The sequence below is a fragment of the Mustelus asterias genome, chromosome 15 (assembly GCF_964213995.1).
Source record: "Mustelus asterias chromosome 15, sMusAst1.hap1.1, whole genome shotgun sequence".
In the NCBI taxonomy this organism is placed as follows: Eukaryota; Metazoa; Chordata; class Chondrichthyes; order Carcharhiniformes; family Triakidae; genus Mustelus; species Mustelus asterias.
The window spans coordinates 73,677,544-73,698,012 of NC_135815.1; the positions used below are offsets into that span (position 1 = coordinate 73,677,544).

General features: G+C 41.7%; 1 protein-coding gene and 1 non-coding gene across 3 annotated transcripts in view; one reads left to right on the forward strand and one right to left on the reverse strand.

The window, feature by feature from the left end:
• The window catches only part of map3k4 (mitogen-activated protein kinase kinase kinase 4), a 189,350-nt gene that overhangs the window by 26,432 nt on the left and 142,449 nt on the right, over window positions 1-20,469 (forward strand). For both annotated transcript variants that reach the window (XM_078230123.1, XM_078230124.1), the window contains exon 2: window positions 6,699-6,880. In XM_078230123.1, the coding sequence (XP_078086249.1) occupies window positions 6,699-6,880 (182 nt within the window). The remainder of the gene's footprint in view (window positions 1-6,698; window positions 6,881-20,469) is intronic.
• Window positions 5,760-5,948, reverse strand: LOC144504957 (U2 spliceosomal RNA). The gene has a single exon (XR_013499738.1). It is a non-coding gene; the product is annotated as a U2 spliceosomal RNA (small nuclear RNA).

The window sequence follows — 20,469 nt, forward strand, 5'->3', positions numbered from 1 at the left end:
AGCGAAGCATCTTTAAAGCTTTTGAAAAATGGTACAAAAATGTTTATTTGTCCGTTGTCCTCCTACATCAGGATGTGCAAAAACATCAGGTGGAGATTACATTCTTCATGGCTCTTACAACCCGTGCCCATCCACTCCTGGGGAAATAAATATATGCTGATGGCCAAGCGAGGGACAGGGTTAGGTATTGCTTGATGAACTCCATGGTTAAGTAATTTGCTAACATTCATTGTTTCAGCTTACTTATGAAGCTTGGTGAATAAGAAGAGCTACTGAAGACTGCCAGCACCTTGTTAAACTCTGTAGAATGAACAGGGCAAGCAGAAACTTCAAATAGTGTTTTACCTGCACAGTATATAAGTCCAATTTTTCAATGGCATATTATGGAAAATTATAGTTTAAAAAATTCTAAAGAACTTGGTCTATACAGTGTTTTAATCTGGTATAATTGGATTTTATTTGTAGCAAGGTATGCACAGTAAGTAGTCTCACAACACCAGGCTAAAGTCCAACAGGTTTATTTAGTAGTACGAGCTTTCAGAGCGCTGCTCCTTCACCAGGTGAGTCAACTACCCCAGTCCAACGCCGGCAACTGTACGTCATGCAAGTGGTATGCCAGTTCATTTAAAGTGTATGTGCCTGAAGAGGGTCGGTTAGCTCAGTTGGCTGGATGGCCACTTTGTGATGTGGAGTGATTCCAACAGTGTGTGTTCAATTCCTGTACCAGCTGAGGTTATTCATGAAGGCCCTGTCTTCTCAACCTTGCCCTCACCTGGAGTGTGGTGACCCTCAGGTTAAATCACCAATGGCCAGCTCACTCTCTTTAAGGGGAACAGCAGCTTATGGTCTTCTAGAACTTTGACTTACATGTGCCTGTGGTTATTGTACTGAATGGAAAGGTGTGATTGCCCTTCTTATTTTGTGATGTGGTTGTTTGCGTGTTTTTAAATAGCCATTAATTCTGCTTGGGGCAGTCATGGAGGGAATTGTCACAAAATCACAAGATAATTACAGACATTTTAGATCATTTGTCATATCTTGGTGAGGATGTATATGCTAATAGATGGTAAAAGTAATCCTCATGTCCCTTTATTGCATCCAGTTATTTTTAAATGACTCCAGGATTTTAACCTTGAAGTTTAATCTATCTGAAAGTCTGTTCCACATGTTGATCTTATTATGTGAAGAATAATTTCTTGAAATCAGTTCCAAATGCTAATTTGATCCTGAGAACCCTAGTTCTGCCCCCATTGTTAAGTTAGTAGCCTTCTGCGTTATTCTGAATCCTTAATTTGTATATATCTAAAATCTTCATTCAGAGTTTTCTTCCTAGGTTTAAAAAAACAAGATTCTTGAAACTTATTGCTGAGACTTAAGATTTAATAAAATGAACCCTTCAAACCTGGCATGTGTAAAGCGTTTGACAAAGTCCCTCATGGTAGGTTGGTGCAAAAGGTTGGATCTCATGGGATAAAGGGGGAGGTGGCTAGATGGGTGGAGAACTGGCTTGGTCACAGAAGACAGAGGGTGGTAGTGGAAGGGTCTTTTTCCGGCTGGATGCCTGTGACTAGTGGTGTTCCGCAGGGCTCTGTATTGGGTCCTCTGCTGTTTGTGATTTATATAAACGACCTGGAAGAAGGTGTAACTGCGGATGACACGAAAATGGCTGGACTTGCAGATAGTGAGGAACATTGTCAGAGGCTACAGAAGGATATAGATAGGCTGGAAATTTGGGCAAAGCAATGGCAGATGGAGTTCAATCCAGATAAATGCGAAGTGATGCATTTTGGTAGAACTAACGTAGTGGGAGCTATACGATAAATGGCAGAACCATAAAGGGTGTAGATACGCAGAGGGACCTGGGTGTGTGCAAGTCCATAGATCCTTGAAGGTGACGTCACAGGTGGAGAAGGTAGTGAATAAGGCATATGACATGCTTGCCTTTATAGGACGGGGCATAGAGTATAAAAGTTGGGGTCTGATACTGCATTTGTATAGAACGTTGGTTCAGCCGCATTTGGAATACTGCGCCCAGTTCTGGTCGCCACACTGCCAGAAGGACGTGGAGGCTTTAGAGAGAGTGCAGAGGAGGTTTACCAGGATGTTGTCTGGTATGGAAAGGCTTAGTTATGAGGAGAGATTGGGTAAACTGGGGTTGTTCTCACTGGAAAGATGGAGGATGAGGGGTGACCTAATAGAGGTGTATAAAATTATGAAAGGCATAGATCGGGTGAACGGTGGGAAGCTTTTTCCCAGATCCGTGGAGACGTTCACGAGGGGTCATAGGCTCAAGGTGAGGGGGGGGGAGGTTTAACACGGATATCAGAAGGATTTATTTTACACAGAGGGTGGTGGGGGCCTGGAATGCGCTGCCGGGCAAGGTGGTGGAGGCGGACACACTGGGAACGTTTAAGACTCATCTAGATAGCCATATGAACGGAGTGGGAATGGAGGGATACAAAAGAATGGTCTAGTTTGGACCAGGGAGCGGCGCGGGCTTGGAGGGCCGAAGGGCCTGTTCCTGTGCTGTTTTGTTCTTTGTATGTGTCTTTGGAGTCAATCTGATTTGGCCCACAAAAGAACCTGCAACATTGCACGCCCTCCCATCAATAAACATGTTTACTGAGCTGGTTGGACAGAGCATTAAGTAAGAAATAATTGGAGCTTGTAACAAAACAAATGTAATAATCACAGCACCTTTAATCTTATAGACTGGACAAATCAAATTGGCAAAAAGTAGTCTGGAAGATGAGTTTATTAAATAATTATGTGGCAGAATTTTGCAGTAGCTTTCTACAGTTGTTGGGGAGAAACCAATTTTAGATCTAGTATTATGTAATGGGGCAAGATTAATTAGTAATCTCATTGTAAATATCCTTTTGGAAAGAGTGATCATAACTTATATGGAATTCCATTGTATTATGAGAAAGACATATTTGAGTCCAAACTTTCTTAAACATAAAGCCGATTGTATAAGATTGAGGGGGACAGCTAGCTAAGTTTGACTGGGTAAATAGAATGAAAGATATGGCAGTGAGTAAACAATGGAAAACATTTTAAATGTTCAGATCTTTAACCAAAAATATGTTCCATTTACAAATAAGAAATAACTTCCCTAGTAATCATGGATAGATAAGTATGGTATTCGATTATATATAATATTGTGAAGGATAGTAGTAAGCATGGGAATTGGGTGAGTTTTAAAAAGGTGACAAAAAGTAGAATGAGAGTATGTAAGGAAAGATAGTAAGAGCTTTTACAAATATGTCAGTGTAGCTAAAGTAAATATTGCTCCCTTAGTGCAGCAGAAATTATCATGGGGATTGAGAAAATGGCAGAACCAGTGAACAAATAGATGGTAATTAATGGGCTGCTGTGGAACCTAAGGTAATTAATATTAGCAGAGGCAACGTATTGAAGAAGCTTAGGGACAAGAAACCAACAAGTCCCAAAGGAGCTTTGGTCTATAGCCTAAGGTTCTAAGAGGTAATGGTCATGATTTAAATACATTTCCTTGATTCTATAATGGTCCAAGTAAATTGTAAGTTAGCAAATACAGGCAGTCCTCGACTTTACGATGTTAGAGTTATGACAAACGGCATTTTGTAACATTTATAAATTGAAATCTCATTTCGAATTTGCAATGTGGTTTTGCCTTTATGGCACTATGCCAGCATGTTCATATGTGCGCATTGACATTTTGTGCTGTCCATCAGTATGATTGGACAGGTTGAACCAGCTTTATTAGATTGGGAACAAGTATTTTATTCTGTTAAATTTTTTGACACAACCGCTGCAATTTTAATACATTTATATCCTTGTGTTGTAGTTAATATGTGCTCATTCTCAGAAGCTCAAGGTTAAACAGGCAACTGACAGTGATCATATGGCTTTCTGATATCCCACCCAATAACCGAGGAACTTGTGCTATGGCATGCAGACATCAGCATTCAGCTCAGCGACTTGACATGGCAAGGTCAAGCATTTTACACTGCTGGCACAGTGGTGCCAGTGGTTAGCACTGCTGCCTCACAGCGCCAGAGACCTGGGTTCAATTCCGGCCTCAGGTGACTGTCTGTCTGTGTGGCGTTTGCTTGTTCTCCACGTGTCTGCCTTGGTTTCCTCTAGGTGTTCTGGTTTCCTCCCAGAGTCCAAAGATGTGTGGGTAAGGTTAATTTGCCATACTAAATGGCCCCTTGGTGTTGGGGATTAGCAGGGTAAATACGAGGAGTTATGGGGAAAGGGCCTGGGTGGGATTGTTGTCGGTGCAGGCTCAATGGGTTGAATGGCCTCCTGCACTGGAGGGATTCTATGACTCTGTCTCTTCCCTCCCATCCTTTGTGCAGTTTGGTTTATATTTGACTTCATGAAACATAATACTTAAATTTCATCTGCCAGTTGTCTGCTCATTTTGTCCAACTATGTGTTATGTCTGTATCCTCTTGAAGCCTGCTTATATCCTCCTCACTCTTATCACATTTTTAAGTTCCGTATCAGCTGTGTACATGAAATTATGTCCTGTATACCAGAATGCAAATAATTAAGGAATATCAAAAAGAGCAGTGGTCCTAAAACTCTTGGAGGGTACCTTTTGGTGTACTTCCTTCTATTCTGAAAAATAACCATTCACCCCTACTCTGCTTTCTGTCCCTTCACCAATTCTCTTATCCATTCTGTCACTGACCCATTACTCCAGTGGGTTTCAATTTTGCTAACACATGATACTTGATGAAGGTCCTTTTTGAAGGTCCATATACACGACATCAGTTGTACTGCCCTCACCAATCATCTCTAGTGGATGAACAATCTTAATATGGTACAAAAAGCCATTCAAGGACGGGGGTCGAATAGGAATGTTGTGATAATGTGGAATGGTATAGTTGGGGACAGACACAGTTCACAGGCTATATTGCCTTTTCAATTCACCAAAATTTGCCCCCTCCCAGTTGAGTATTTTCACACTTGATTCATGTCCTTTTTACATAACTATTCAAAAAACAATATTGTTGTTTCTGTTTTCCAAATGCTCCACTCCTGAAATATGCTGCACTTTCCCACTTTATTTCCAGAACTAGATCCAGCAATACTTCCTCCCTTGTTGATGACCTGGAAACACATTGATTGAGAAAGTACTTTAGGAATTCTTCCTCCTTGTTGCTCTTTATAATTGAAATTGCTTTTTATCACTATAGAATTCTTCCATCTTTCTGCAAGTTGTCCACAAATTTGTTCCTCCTTTATACTTTCTATGATTTGGTAACCTATTGTGTACACCCAGCAGAGTAATAACTCTTAATGTTCCTTTAAATCTAACCAAATAGATTGTCTTGAAACCCTCCATTATATCAACCCTTTCCAGTGCTGTAGCTAGATCATTGATCAATATTACCATGCTCTTTTTTTTCTTTTGCTATCTTACTGGACAACTTTATAGCCGGGAATATTATGTTTTCCGTCCTCCCTTCCTTGTCTTGGCTATTGCCACCGTATCATTTTAAGTGGCATGTTGTGCCTGCAGCTCACCAACGTTCTATATCACACTCGTACATCTATGCACATGAGTTCCAAATTCTTCCAAGTCTACCTCTTGTTTTGGCCCATGTCTGATCCCTCTTATTTTTAAATTGCATATTCTAATAATGTTTCTTTTTAATCCAATTCAATCCAATCAAGTCCAATTCAGAATCTGAACAAGTGAGACGTTCCTGATCCAAGCTGACGAGACAGGGCTCTCACCTCCTGTCTTGGGCTTGATCCACATGATCCAAGCTGATTGGAGTAGGCATTGCACCTCCTCCAAAGCTTGATCTCATTGCATCTTAGTCAAAAGGCCGAGCTGCTGCTTTTAAAAATTGCTTCAAATGAAGCTAAAATGTAACCTAATGACTTCAACCAAATACAGCATGTCGATACTACACTTGATCTTAGCCAAAAGGCAGAGAAGCGATCTCCTGGGCACCTTGTTTCTCCTATCTGATGCTTCATTTTGGTGCCCCTGGTGTCATGGATATGTTATGTCATGGAGATTTCCACTCCATCTGACGAAGGAGCAACGCTCCGAAAGCTAATGGCATTTGCTACCAAATAAACCTGTTGGGCTTTAACCTGGTGTTGTTAAAACTCTTACTGTGTAAATGTGTCATGGATATGCACCAGACTGCATTCCACAAGGTGTCACACTCCTTCAGCACTAGGAGTGCTGAAAACTGATTTGAGAGTACGATAGTTTTGGAGGGATCCTACACTGCTTGCCTCTTCCTGCCATGCCAGATTGCCACCCATTGACATTTAATGGCAAGAGTGAATAGGGATTTTTAGACTAGTTGTGGCTTGTCATAGGCCTTTTCAAAACCTGTTTTGGTTGAATATAATTTTATGGTGAATATGCAATGTTTTATTTAGCTTCATGCAATATTTCTAGCGCCATATTAGATTTCTCATCACTGAGACATTGTTCTCCCCCCGCCAGTGTTTTTTTTATCATTTATAAAACATACATGGCATATAACCTATAAGTCTGCATGCCAATTCATTGAGCTGATATAGTGAAACCAATTTTTAAAGGTATTCTCCATTCAGACACGTTTGTGGTTATTTGCATGTTTTTAACCACAAGGCCTTGCTTAAAGCAAAACATAGTTATTTTTATATATGTTGTTTGTAGAACAACTGGAGTAATTTATTTTTCCTTTTCTCAGGGAAGACAAAAGATCAGAGGATGTAGCTTCTGAAGATATTGAATCAGATGACTATTCTGATGAATCTAGCATTGAAGGTTTTTATGGAACTTCACCACCTAATACCCAGCGGCAAATGAAACGCATGTCAACTAAACACAGGAATAACGTTGGGAAAGCAGTCAGTCGTTCTGGTAATAAAGGTTAGTACGATGCAAAAGTTTGCTTTGCTTTACTTGGAAGACCGTGCCACAGTTGAATAATCTCATTTTGCAAGTTGCCGACAGTATAGTATTTAGTAGTAGTGGACCTGTCTGGAATAAGATGGACATTGAATTTTTTTGGCATTCAGGATACTCCAATTCGGTTTTCAGTGAGCATCAGGCAAGCTGAACTATTTTCCATTTTACACCTACGTTTTAGTGCATTTAACGTAAAACATCCCAAGGCACTTCAGAGTTATATAACAAATGATGACATGGAGCCCCATAAAGAGACAGTAGTTAAGATGACCAATAATTCAGTCAGAGGTAGGTTTTAAGAAGTGCCTTAAAGCAGGGTAGAGAGGTCAAGAGCTGTAGGGAAGGTATTCCAAAGTTTGGGGCCTAGGCAACAGAAGGCTCCACCAGTGGTTGAGCGATTTAAAGTTGGAGATGCACTAGAGGCCAGAGTTGCACAAGTGCAGATGTCTGAAGGTTGCAGATTGGAAGATGGGAGAGGCAAAGCCACAGACAGATTTGAAAACAAAGATGAAAATTTCAGAATCAAGACTTTGACCGGGAGTCAGTGTAGGTCAGCAAGCAGGTGTTAGGGGACTGGGATGGGCTGAGAGTTAGACATGGGCAGCAGAATTCTGGAATCCGAGGAATGATTCAGAGCGGGTTGAGAAAACCGTGGAAGTGATTCTTTGGCTACAATTACATAAGAATGGAAGTAGATGAGAATAGTCCAACTCAGTTGGGTGACTGTGGACAGATATTGGAAGAAGTTGGTATGGTGAACTATTTCAAGGGCCTCAAACAGATCAGAAAGGACAAGGAGGGAAAATTTACCTTTGTCGCAATCACAGAGGATGTCATTTGTGACTTTGATAAGAGCTCTAATGGGTGGAAACCTAATTAGAGATCTCTGGGAAAGGTGGGAACCAATTTGGGGGTTGTGATGACTTCAGCCAGACTAATGAGGTTGGCTTGCTAGAGTATGAACCAAAAAAAAAGCGGGCACCTGGTGCGAAGAGGGGCGGGTCGGGAGGATGACCTCCTCGTGAACCTGCTCCTGGGCCTAGCGAGGCGAGCCATCATCAGGTCCAGGCAGTGGGCGATCGACGGGGTCGTCCATCCTGACTGTCTGCCCCTTTACCGCAGTTATATTCGTGGTCAGGTGTTCCCGGAGAAGGAGCATGCGGTGTCCATGGGTGCAGTTGACGCCTTCCGTGCCCGCTGGGCACCGCAGCGGCTGGGGTATATTATAGACCCCAATAATCACCTTTTGATTTAATGTTTTAAGTTTCCTTTCTACTTTGATTTTTGGTTCGGGCTGTTCCCCCTCCTTTTGGGGAGCTGCCCCTTTTAATTTGTCCCTCAGTTAATTTGAGTTCGTTTATTTGGTTGGTATCAAATAAATATCTGATGAGCCTTAAATTGGTGAATCAGGGAGCCTCATGCTCCCTATTTAACGCAGGTGTGTCAGACTCCCAGCCTGCATTTCAGCAGGGAGCAACTGGAGAGCTGGCTGTATACAGATGTATGGTGTAAATAAAGTAACGCGGTGACAGGACTGTTGCCTCTGCGGAGTTATTACAGGGGTCAACAGCACGTTCAAGAACTTTGGAGAGAAAAGGGATATTGGAGATGAGATTGTAGTTTGCGAGAGGTGTCGAGGCTTTTTGTTTTAGGGTTGTGATGATGATAATAGCAGATTTAAAGGAAGGAGGAACAACATCTGGAGTGAGAGAATCATTGTCATCCAATATGGGGACCGGGGGGGGAAAGTTGAATTATTGGTTTAGTGGGAATAGGGTCCAGGGAGCATGACGTGATATAAACATGGCAATATATAAATCAAGTCCCATTTCTTCCTCCCCTGCCTGTTCTCTCTATTTACTTCTCCCTTCCTCTTTCCCTCTGCCCTTTCTTTCCCCATTCTAGCCAACACTTTATTATTTATTAGTTGTGGAAGGAAATATTAAGTAATTTGCTTTGGGGTATCTCTTGGCTTCACTGCTGTTTAGTCTTCGTGCCCCAGTTAGGTCAAAAATATTTTGCTCACAAGCCGTCTGAAGTTTTGAGCTGATAATGGTGCAATGAGAACATCAGAATTTTGAACAGTAGGAAAACAGTGTGCCTCTTTGACAAATGACATTTAAAAATTAAGAAATAAAAAGGAGGAAGATTGAGGAGGGGGAGTGCAATGTCAAATCAGATGGAAAAGGAGAAAGGGAAGGAAATAAATGTTGAATTGCAAGAGAGAAAAGACAAGGGAAAGTAAGTATTTTTCAAATATAACATGTTAATAACTCACTAAATGTAGGTATGATATTCTGCACTTTTGACTTTCCACTTTTTGGGTCATGATGGTTAATTAGCAGTCATTACCAGTTACCATTTCATTACTGGATTTGATTTGGGTGTCTTTAATAGATATTAAAAGACAAAAACAGAAACTTCATGAAAACCACAGATGCCATTTCCGTGAAACTAAAAATGGAGCTTTGCAAATTGTTTATTCTCGATTCACAGGTGTTTCTTTCTTACAAGTTGACGGTCAGTTTTCCTAATGATGATGTGCATCATCTTTTATTAATAATTCACCCTGATATCTCTAACTGTTGATGCACTAGGTCATACCAGCCTTACCCGTATCACCAATAGAAGAATTGCTCTTTTCCACCCAAGTCATTTCCCTGGTATACCGCTCAACTCTGCTCTGTCCAAGGGAGTAAGAAGTTTAACAACACCAGATTAAAGTCCAACAGGTTTATTTGGTAGCAAAAGCCACAAGCTTTCGGAGCCTTAAGCTCCTTCTTCAGGCGAGTGGGAATTCTGTTCACAAACAGGGCATATAAAGACAAACTCAATTTACAGAATAATGGTTGGAATGCGAATACTTACAGCTAATCAAGTCTTAAAGTACAAACAATGTGAGTGGAGAGAGCATTAAGACAGGGTAAAGAGATGTGTATTGTCTCCAGACAGGACAGCCAGTGAAATTCTGCAAGTCCAGGCAAGCTGTGGGGATTACAGATAGTGTGACATGAACCCAATATCCCGGTTGAGGCCGTCCTCGTGTGCAGAACTTGGCGATCCGTTTCTGCTCAGCGACTCTGCGCCGTCGTGTGTCATGAAGGCCGCCTTGGAGAACGCTTACCCGAATATCAGAGGCCGAATGCCCGTGACCGCTGAGGTGTCTCCTGTCTGGAGACAATACACATCTCTGTAACCTGTTTTAATGCTCTCTGCACTCACATTGTTTGTACCTTTAAGACTTGATTAGCTGTAAGTATTCACATTCCAACCATTATTCTGTAAATTGGGTTTGTGTCTTTATATGTCCTGTTTGTGAACAGAATTCCCACTCACCTGAAGAAGGAGCTTAAGGCTCCGAAAGCTTGTGCGGCTTTTGCTACCAAATAAACCTGTTGGACTTTAACCTGGTGTTGTGAGACTTCTTACTGTGTTTACCCCAGTCCAACGCTGGCATCGCCACATCCTGTCCAAGGGACACAGGCTTGAATGTCTTTGGTGAACAAATGGTTTAACCATTCATCTCCATATTGAGCTGGACCACTTAAACTATTATTAGGCTATGCTCACCATCTCTCAAATAGCCCACTGTAAAAGGTCACACCGGAAGGCAAAGATAGCACCTGGCTTCTCCCTTCTCTTTTCTCTTCTCCTTCACTTTTCTCTCCTTTTTTCTCTTCTCCTCTCTCTTCTTTTCTCTCTTCTCTTCTCTCTTCTCTTTTTTCTCTTCTCTTCTCTCTTCTCCTCCTCTCTCTCTCCTCCTCCTCTCTTCTTCTTCCCCCCCCCCCCCCCCCCCCCCCCTACTCAGTCCTTCACATTAAGGATTGCATAGTTAAAGTGGTTCAGGACATTGTATGACTTAGAGGGGATCCTTTTTAGGTGTTGATGTTCCTGTGCATCTGTTATTCTTGACCTTCAAATTGGTAAAGGTTGTGGGTTTGCACAATGTCACAATGAGTCTCGTTGAGTTGCTGCAGCACATCTTCTAGATGGTACACACTGCAGCCAGTATGTGGGTGGATGGTACAGGGAGTGGATGGTGGATTTGGTCTCAATCAAGTAGGCTGCTTTGTTCTAGATAGTGTTGAGATTCATGAGTGTTGTTCAAGCTGTACTCGTGCAGACGAGGGGACAGTGTTCCATCACACTCCTGACTTGTGCCTTGTAGATGGTGGACAGGCTTGGGGGAGGCAGGAGCTGAACGACTTGCTGGGGAATTCCCAGTTTCTGTGATCTGATCTTGTAGCCTCAGTATTTATATTGGCTAGTCCAGTTCAGTTTCTGGTCAATAGTCACCTCCAGAATGTTGATAGTGGGGGATTCAGCAATGGTTGTGCCATTGAATGTCAAAGGAATACGTTTAGATTTTCCCTCATTGGGCAGAGTCATTGCTTGGCACTTGTGGTGTGAATGCTACTTGTCACTTAACAGCCCAAGCCTGAATGTTGTTGGATTTGGACATGGACTGCTTCATTATCTGAGGAGCCGTGAATGGTGCTAACATTGTGCAATCATCTGCGAACATCCCCAGTGTCCTTAGAAAGGAAGCAAGGTTATGATGAAGCAGCTGAAGATGGTAGACGCAACCCTGAGTAACCCCTGCAGTGATGTCCTGATGTAGCAATGTCCAGAGACCGAGATTATTGATCTCCAGCAAACACAACCGTCTTCCTTTGCGCTGTGTATGACTCCAGCCAGTAGAGATTTTACTCCTTGATTCCCATTGATTCCAATTTTGTTAGAGCTCCTTGGTGCCACAATGAGTTAAGTGCAGTCTTGATGTCAAGACGGTTACACTCACTTTACCTCTGGAGTTCAGTTCTTTTGTCCATCTTCAGTTCAGGACGATACTGAGGTCAGGAGCCGACTGGCCCTAGAGAACACAAACGGAACATCAGTGAGCAGGTAAAAGTTCTGATGAAGGGTCATCCAGACTTGTAAAGTTAGTTCTATTTTCTCTCCACTGTTGTCACACCTGCTGAGATTTTCCGGTATTTTCTGATTTTACCAGTGAGCAGGTTATTGCTGTGTAAGCGCTGCCTGGTAGCATTGTCAACCTTCCTTCCATCAGTTTGCTGATGATCAAGAGTAGATTGACGGGCAGTACAGTAATTGCCTGGGTTGGATTTGTGCCGCTTTTTGTGGCAGGGCACAGCTGGGCAATTTTCCACATTGCTGGGTAGATGCAATGTTGTAGCTGTACTGGAACAGCTTGGCTTGGGGCATGGCTAGTTCTGGAGCATAAGTCTTCCGTACTATTGCTGGAATATTGTCAGGGTCCACAGCCTTTGTAATATCCATTCCTTGATATCACATGGAGTGAATCAAATTGTGTGATTTCAAGAAGAAACTAGACATCAGTCTTGGGTCTAAAGGGACAAAGGGATATGAGGGGAAGGTGGGATTAGGATATTGAATTTGACGATCAGCCATGATCAAAATGAATGGCAGAGCAGGCTCAAAGGGCCTACTCCTATTTTCTATGTTTCTATGTAAATTGGCTGAAGGCTGAAATCTGTGATGCCTGGTACCTCCGGAGGCCAGGATGGATCATCCACTCAGCACTTCCAGCTGAAATTGGTTACAAGCTTCAGCTTTGTTCTTTGCATTGCTTAGCTGTGCTCCCCCATCATTTTGAGGATGGGGATATTTATGAAGCTGCCTCCTGTTACGTCTGGATATGGTAGGACTGCAGACCTGATCCATTGTTTGTGCAATTGCTTTGTACTGTCTATCATTTTGAAATAGTCAACGATTTGTTAACAAAATACAATGTAGAGACTACAATATTGAGCTCCTGTTTCCTGTCAGAAGTATATGATTAAACTCTCACCAGGTATCATGTTTCAAGCTTGGTCTATTTGATACTGTTTATAATTAGAGATATAATGTTGCCTGACAGTGAGGTTCATCATTATGATTTGCCTCAATGTTGCAGGCTTATTTGGATCATCAGCAAGAAGCTGTTAAAGGTCGGCAAGCATTTTCTTACGGGAGAGTGAAATCTGGTTGTTGTTGTCTATCTCCCTCTACGGGACTACTAAAGGTTCTTAATTGGGTGTGATGTTAGAGGTGAATGATGGTGAGGGTATGGAGTCAGAGCCAAGTTTGTGGTTCCATAGGACATTGAGATTATGAACAGGGCCTGTACTGTGCTGTACTGTTCTATGTTCTTGATGCCTCTGCCTTTGCAACCCTACTGTTTTGTGTCTCTGTATAGTGAACTTGCAGCTTCTGTTCTACCAGTGGTATATGCACCATCAGTCATTGCATTCCTGTCTGCAAGAATTATTTTTCCAGGACCCCCTTTGTTGTCATAAATGTCTTCAAACACTTCCTTCACTGCCTTCAATTTTCCATGTTCCAGGCTCTCAATTTCTCCCTTTTCCGCCATGCTTGGTTTTCCAATTGATCCTCTGCATTGCAAAGTGCTTTGAGTTGACTTCCAAATTTTAGATGAGATTTATAAATCTAAGTTGAACTACAACAGCTGGCAAAAAGTGTCTTGATGAAGCCACTGAGTATCCTAATCAATAGATGACTTGTATTTCTATTATTATTACATTATTAATCCTATTCTGCAGAGAAGCTCCCTTAACTTGATCTCACTGTTCCTGATAAACCCCACAAACTGTAAACCTGATGCAGCAGCTAAAGCTTCATCATATCCAGAATTCGAGTGGAACCAATGCAGTGGCACGTGGGTTGCTAGATCTGTGCTTGAGATTTATATTGAAAAGCCACAAGATACTCCAACACATTGCAGTTGTGTAAAGTTTAAGTACATCGTGTGCTGTAGGTCAACATTTTTTTTCATTACGACCCGCAAAGCCCAGCAATTCCTTATTAAACGAAGCCCTGTAACTTGCTGGCACCCCAGTGTCGGATTTGGAGGGCGCATCAAAGATGCGCTGGGGGATCACTGTTGGAAGTTCCCAGGTAAGGGTTTACCTGACAATTGTCCCAAAGTGCTAATTTCCTCTGGACAATTGCATTGCATTGGGAACTGTCTGACAGAGTGATTTAAATTGCTAACTTTGGACGGTTCTGCCAGTATACATTGATGGTTGCTTTGAAAGAGTTAAGAGGAAATAAAACCTCTTCTAATTTCAGCGTAACTATTTTAAGCCCTAGACCAAACTCTGCACAGGACATCCCTCACACTCCACACTGCCAAAGCCCTAAGAGACACTTTCCTTCCACCTGACACTCTTGACACCCTGCGCCCTCACGGGATCTTACGATCCGCACACCCGGCCTGACCCCATGTCATTTCCACTTATTTTGTTAGGATCGTTGAACTCACTCACATTACGGCAGCTAATGCTGTAACTGGGGGCATGTCCTCCATCACTCCGCTTATTTCACACTTGGACGCTGGAGCCAGGGATGCATTGTGTTGCCTGGATCTCACCCAGCCTGAGTCAGGGATGTTTGGCGAGACAGGCCCTTTAAAATTTTGGTGTAGGTATGGCGTGGCAGTCCGATGCTGGTTGCCACTTTGAGGAAGTTATGGTAGCTCATTTTGCAGTTTTGAAAGATCAGCATAAATGATAACTGAGGAATATTCGGCATCAAATGAAACTTGTCATGGTCTTACAATTAAGATTTGCAAAAATATAACTAGAACAAAAAGGATGTGGTTAAACTGTGGCCTTTTGCACTGTGCAGTGAAAGACTTCAAACATTAATATTATGAAAGCATTTTCCCACTGAATTCTGAAAAGATTAGTTATTAAAACTTTTGCTGTTTTCTAGGATAACCCCAGATAATGTGTGAATGATTCAAGATGCAGCTGTCATCACACTGGGTAGGATCACACATGGACTTTAATGACATTGAAGGTCATGTGGGAGCCTATTCTCCTTTGGTGAAATGTCTCGAGTTTGTCTTCTAGTCAGGGAGAAAGTAAGATATATTTAGATGGTATTGATGTTGCTTATTGAAATGAAGTTCATTGCAAGTGTCAGTCTAATGAAAATGATGGCTGTTGATTGCAACAATCTTTGAATGATTGGACATATACCTCACTTCTCCAGTTATCTGTGAAATAAACCAGAAAGGCTTTACCCTTTTGACATGTTCTTAAAGTTGAGGGCACTCCAGCATGACCCACCAGAATCCACTCTAAGTCTTAGTTAAGAATCAACTTTTTTCCTACGGTTTTATGTGTAGCTTTGTATTTCTAGGTACTAGAAATTGACTTGATCTATTACTTTTTCATTGGTATGCTGGGGGAAGCCGTTATGGTTTGAAATTGAGGTCAAGTCCATTCACATCTTAGCTGATACAGTGTGAATGGTTGTGATGCCACCAGGAATGGAGATCTCAATTTCTTTATAGAATACAGAAGAGTTACTCCTTCAATGCAGGAGTTCAACATGTGGTCAATGGTCTGACTTGGATGCTAGTCATATTTTGATCTCCATTCGTGTTCTACCTGTGAAGTGGCCACATCCTCTCTGATCTGTCCTCAAGTGGTTGAGGGTTGTCCAAATTTTCAATGGAAGCTTGAAACCTGGGTCTTCACTCGGGCCACTTACCAGGCTGTATTTGGTGATGTTTGTAGTCACCCTGGAGGTGTGCTGTCAAGAGCTGGGGTTGTTGTCAGTTTTAGGATATGGAGTGTGTTCCAACAGAGACAATGTGATTTCAGATTAATGCATGTTTTTGTTTTGAAATCTTGTGGGAATGTTTTGTTGGCAATTAACTGTAGTGTTCTTTGTGGAGGAGGTTTCCCCTATGGATATCAGGAGGTTCAGTATGTCTTGGTAGTATTGAGGAGGTGGGGAGGCTGCAGAAAGATTTAGACAGTTTAGGAGAGTGGTCCAAGAAGTGGCTGATGAAATTCAACGTGGGCAAGTGCGAGGTCTTGCACTTTGGAAAAAAGAATAGAGGCATGGACTATTTTCTAAACGGTGACAAAATTCATAATGCTAAAGTGCAAAGGGACTTGGGAGTCCTAGTCCAGGATTCTCTAAAGGTAAACTTGCAGGTTGAGTCCGTAATTAAGAAAGCAAATGTAATGTTGTCATTTATCTCAAGAGGCTTGGAATACAAAAACAGGGATGTACTTCTGAGGCTTTATAAAGCACTGGTTAGGCCCCATTTGGAGTACTGTGAGCAATTTTGGGCCCCACACCTCAGGAAGGACATACTGGCACTGGAGCGGGTCCAGCGGAGATTCACACGGATGATCCCGGGAATGGTAGGCCTGACATACGATGAACGTCTGAGGATCGTGGGATTGTATTCATTGGAGTTTAGGAGGTTGAGGGGAGATCTAATAGAAACTTACAAGATAATGAACGGCTTAGATAGGATGGACGTAGGGAAGTTGTTTCCATTAGCAGGGGAGACTAGGACGCGGGGGCACAGCCTTAGAATAAAAGGGAGTCACTTTAGAACAGAGATGAGGAGAAATTTCTTCAGCCAGAGAGTGGTAGGTCTGTGGAATTCATTGCCACAGAGGGCTGTGGAGGCCGAGACGTTAAGCGTCTTCAAGACAGAAATTGATAAATTCTTGATTTCTCGAGGAATTAAGGGCTATGGGGAGAGAGCGGGTAAATGGAGTTGAAATCAACCATGATTGAATGGTGGAGTGGACTCGATGGGCCGAATGGCCTTACTTCCGCTCCTATGTCTTATGGTCTTATGGTCTTATGGCACAGAAAGCCACTTAACTTCTGTTATTGATCATGGCCCTGTGTTGGTTGTTGGCTGGAACCCTCAGTAGCAACACTTCTGCCCTCATGGCTTTGATGTATGCTGTTGAACACCAAATAGAGTAAACTATTGTTAATTAACAAAATCGCATTATTGCATTTAACAGTGGACTTTTGCCTGTGAATTTATTGACAGTGCAAAGGCTGCTATTGTCACATTGACAGAGTTCAGGTCATTATAATGTACATTGTGGAAGTGTCATTCTTTGTAGAATTTATTGGATCCATGACATTTTTTTCTTTCTTTAGCTCTCCCCCTCGTAATAATGAGAATCAAACTTAAGACCACAAAAATCAACTTCTTGAAGGATAATATTTGATGAGTTTCTGAAGACCTTTGAAGTTTGATTTCAATGTTCCATCAGATTATTTTCACTGGTTATGACATGGCAAAGCTGGGCTTAAATAAACAGCATTCGCTTACTGTAAAGACATTTAAGGTGCTGTACAGGGAATTGTTAGTGAGAAAGTGAAGGGATAAAATGATATGGATGCAAGGGGATAGACAAAAAAGAATGAATGGCTTAAGGAAAGGAATGGAAGAGCATGTGTCCCACCCTAAATGGAGCTTGCAGTCTTTATTGGCTTTTGTTGCAGTGTACCACGCCTTCAACTATCTCATGTCCAAAAGTAAAGAAAAATTCAGGGAAAGAAGTCAAATGATAATGGGAGAGAGAGAAATGGGGAAAGACAAAATTGTCTGGTCTGCAGAGGCAGGTTAGAGACTATTGGACTTTTCACATGGAGTGCCTTGGAAAATCAACTTGTTAAATTTTCAAATCCTGCGCCTCCATTCTTTTTCCTTTGTAATTTCCTTTAGTCTTCCTGATAATAGAAACTTTCTATGGAATATAGGAACTGGAGTAGACCATTTAGCCCCTCAAGTCTGTTCTGTACCTTAGCACTCCATATCCCTTTATACCCTTGCCTAAGATAATTTACAAGTTCTACTCACTCGGCATCCATAGCCTTTTGGAGGAGAATTGCAGATTTCAGCTACTGTTTAGGGAACATGGTGCAATTGATCTCTCCTGATAATTCTTTACCTTTGTGCAATGCCATGGGAGCCTGTCTAGTTTATTTTTTGTCACTTTTGAGCTATTGTATTTTCTTGATGTACTACAGGTTGAGTATCCTTTATCAGAAACACCTGAGATTGCGCTTCGATGTTCAGGTATTTTTGGTTTTCGGATGTGATGTAGCTATATGGTAGGCCTAGGCCTACTTGCATTATTATAATAGGCTAGCTATGGGCCACAAATATTAAGTTGTTCGTCCATTTGCCAACTCTCTCTCACCCTACTTATTAGCTGTTAACACTTATTGCACCTATAATATGCATTGCTTTACAAATATACAAATTTACTGTAAAGCCATTCAAAAATTTGTTTGGTTTTTGGATGTGTTCGGTTTTTGGATGTACAGATAAAGGATATGTGACTATTATATTGCACTGACCAAAGGAAACATAGATAGGAGCAGGAGGAAGCCATTTGGCCCTTCAAATCTGCTCCACCATTTATCATGACCATGGCTCATCGTCCAACTCAGTAGCCTAATTCTGCTTTCTCCCCGTAACTGGATGGAATTAAAAGAATTTTCTTCCACAGAAGAAAGAGGTAGCTTTGGGCTCTCTTACTTGACGTTTTTAGATCCAGTGTTGGATGTAGAATTGTCATGATCAAATCAGGTAAATGAATACAAATCTAATATTTGAGCAGAGCAGCAGCATTGAACTCTACATCAAGCTTTTATTTCATCTGGGCAACAAGAAACAGATTCCAATTGTGATGGCGATTGCAATAAAACAAGTGGAGAAACTGTCCTCCTTCCGACAAAAAGAAACTACATGAAATTTAGTCAAGCTATCTTTTTTTTAAAAATGAGTCCTCAATCTCTACCTCAAAGTTAGTATGCCAGCCTGCATGTAGAGGTGTCAGTATCCTCTGCTTCTAATTTTTTTACTTTTAATTGTAAATGATATAGTTTTCCTTAATTGATTCTGGTTTTACCATCAGTCCAATTTCATGTAGTAATTGTTTCCCACATTATGGAGATGTTCCTGCTTTCTTTGGTGATATGTTCGTAATGATGTTTCGATGATTCAGAATTTTTTTCAAATGTACCAAATTTCTGTTTTGTAGCACAAGAATTACAATCCTCATGGTATAGAATTCATGCTCCTCAGCCTCATCACATCTTTGCTGCTGAAGGTGATGATTTGGCTCATGATAGAAAATGGGAGTTGAATAGCCTTCAGGTATAATTAAGTCATCTTCCAGATTAACTGCAGTAGCAATGAGATGATAACTCAATCATGTTCATTGTTATGATTGACTTTTTTTTTCAACATAGCTTTTGTTTGTACAACAGGCAGATCGGGTCTGGAATGAAATTAAGCCTTGGGACTTTTGCTCCCTGGCTCACAATCAAGATTGTAACACTTAGCCTTGATGATGCTTACTTTATTTCCCTTCAATTGGGAAAGTGAAAAGGATTTGCCATTATATATTAGTTTGTACAGGCAAGAGTCCTCACCAGCTAGTTCAAATGGTTCTCACAAGATGCAGTAGAGGCAATTTTTCAATACACTTAAGGTATTATTTTTTCAGAATCTGTTGTTTTCCCCAAAAGAGAAAATACCAGCAATGTGCAGGAGACTAGCTATCATTTGTTGAGTGAGAAGACCAGCTGAAATTTTGGGCAGTGCGAATTAGAACTCTCAAAGATACTCTCTGCCCAGTGCCATAACCCATCTTCTGTCTACACATACTGACTGATCTGTATATTTTGAAAATCTGCAACCTCTACCACCGAGAAGACAGGGGCAACAGATGCATGGGAACACCACGATATGCAAGATCCCCTGCAAGGCACACACTTGTACTAACTTGGGACTACAGGTGTGGTATCTCAAAACTGACAACCTCGAGACCAAGTCTTTGCTGGATTCCGGATCTTGTTGGTTTTCAGTTTGGATTGGGTCGGTCATGTATGATGTTGAAGGTAAGTTTTTCAAGTAAAGTTTACAAAGGGCAGTTTTGAAAAGAATAGAGACAATGCTGCAAGAAAAGCTGAGAAATTCTTTGGAGCTGCTACAGATCCATCAGCGTTACATTGCTGGAAGCATGGCAGAAGCTCTAATAATGCATGTTAAGTGGTGGTGGCGGAGTGGGAGCAATCCAAGGATTTTCCCAGCCACATTGTCGATGAGGAGGGTATGTCTGCTGGTCGCAGCTTTAAATTCCAGTTTTTGGACATGCTAGCTTTCAGATAGCTGGATTTGGGTGGCAATGTGGCACAATGGTTAGCACTGCTGCCTCATATCACCAGGCACCTGGGTTCAATTCCAGTCTTGGATGACTGTGTGGCATTTGCACATTCTCCCTGTGTCTGTGTGGGTTTCCTCCAGTTGCTCTGGTTTCCACAAAGATGTGCAGGTTAGGTGGATTGGCCAAGCTAAATTGCCACTTAGTGTCCCAGGATGTAACAGGTTAGGGAGATTGAGGTGTAAAAAATGTGGGGTTACGGGAGATAGGTTGGTGCAGAATTGATGGGCTGAATGGCTTCCTCCTCTGTAGAGGTTCTATGATTCAATGAGACACTATACCTAATATATTACTGTCACTGGGTCAAAATCCTGGCGCGCACACTCCCTAACAGCACTGAGGGTACCCATGCCACATCGACTGCAGTTAACTGCCACCTTCTTGAATACAATAAATGTTATCCTTGTCAGTGACACTCGCATCCCATCAGCAAGTTGTATTTTTTTCTGATCTTTCACATTCAGTTTTTTGCATTTTGTTTGTTAGAACCCGTGG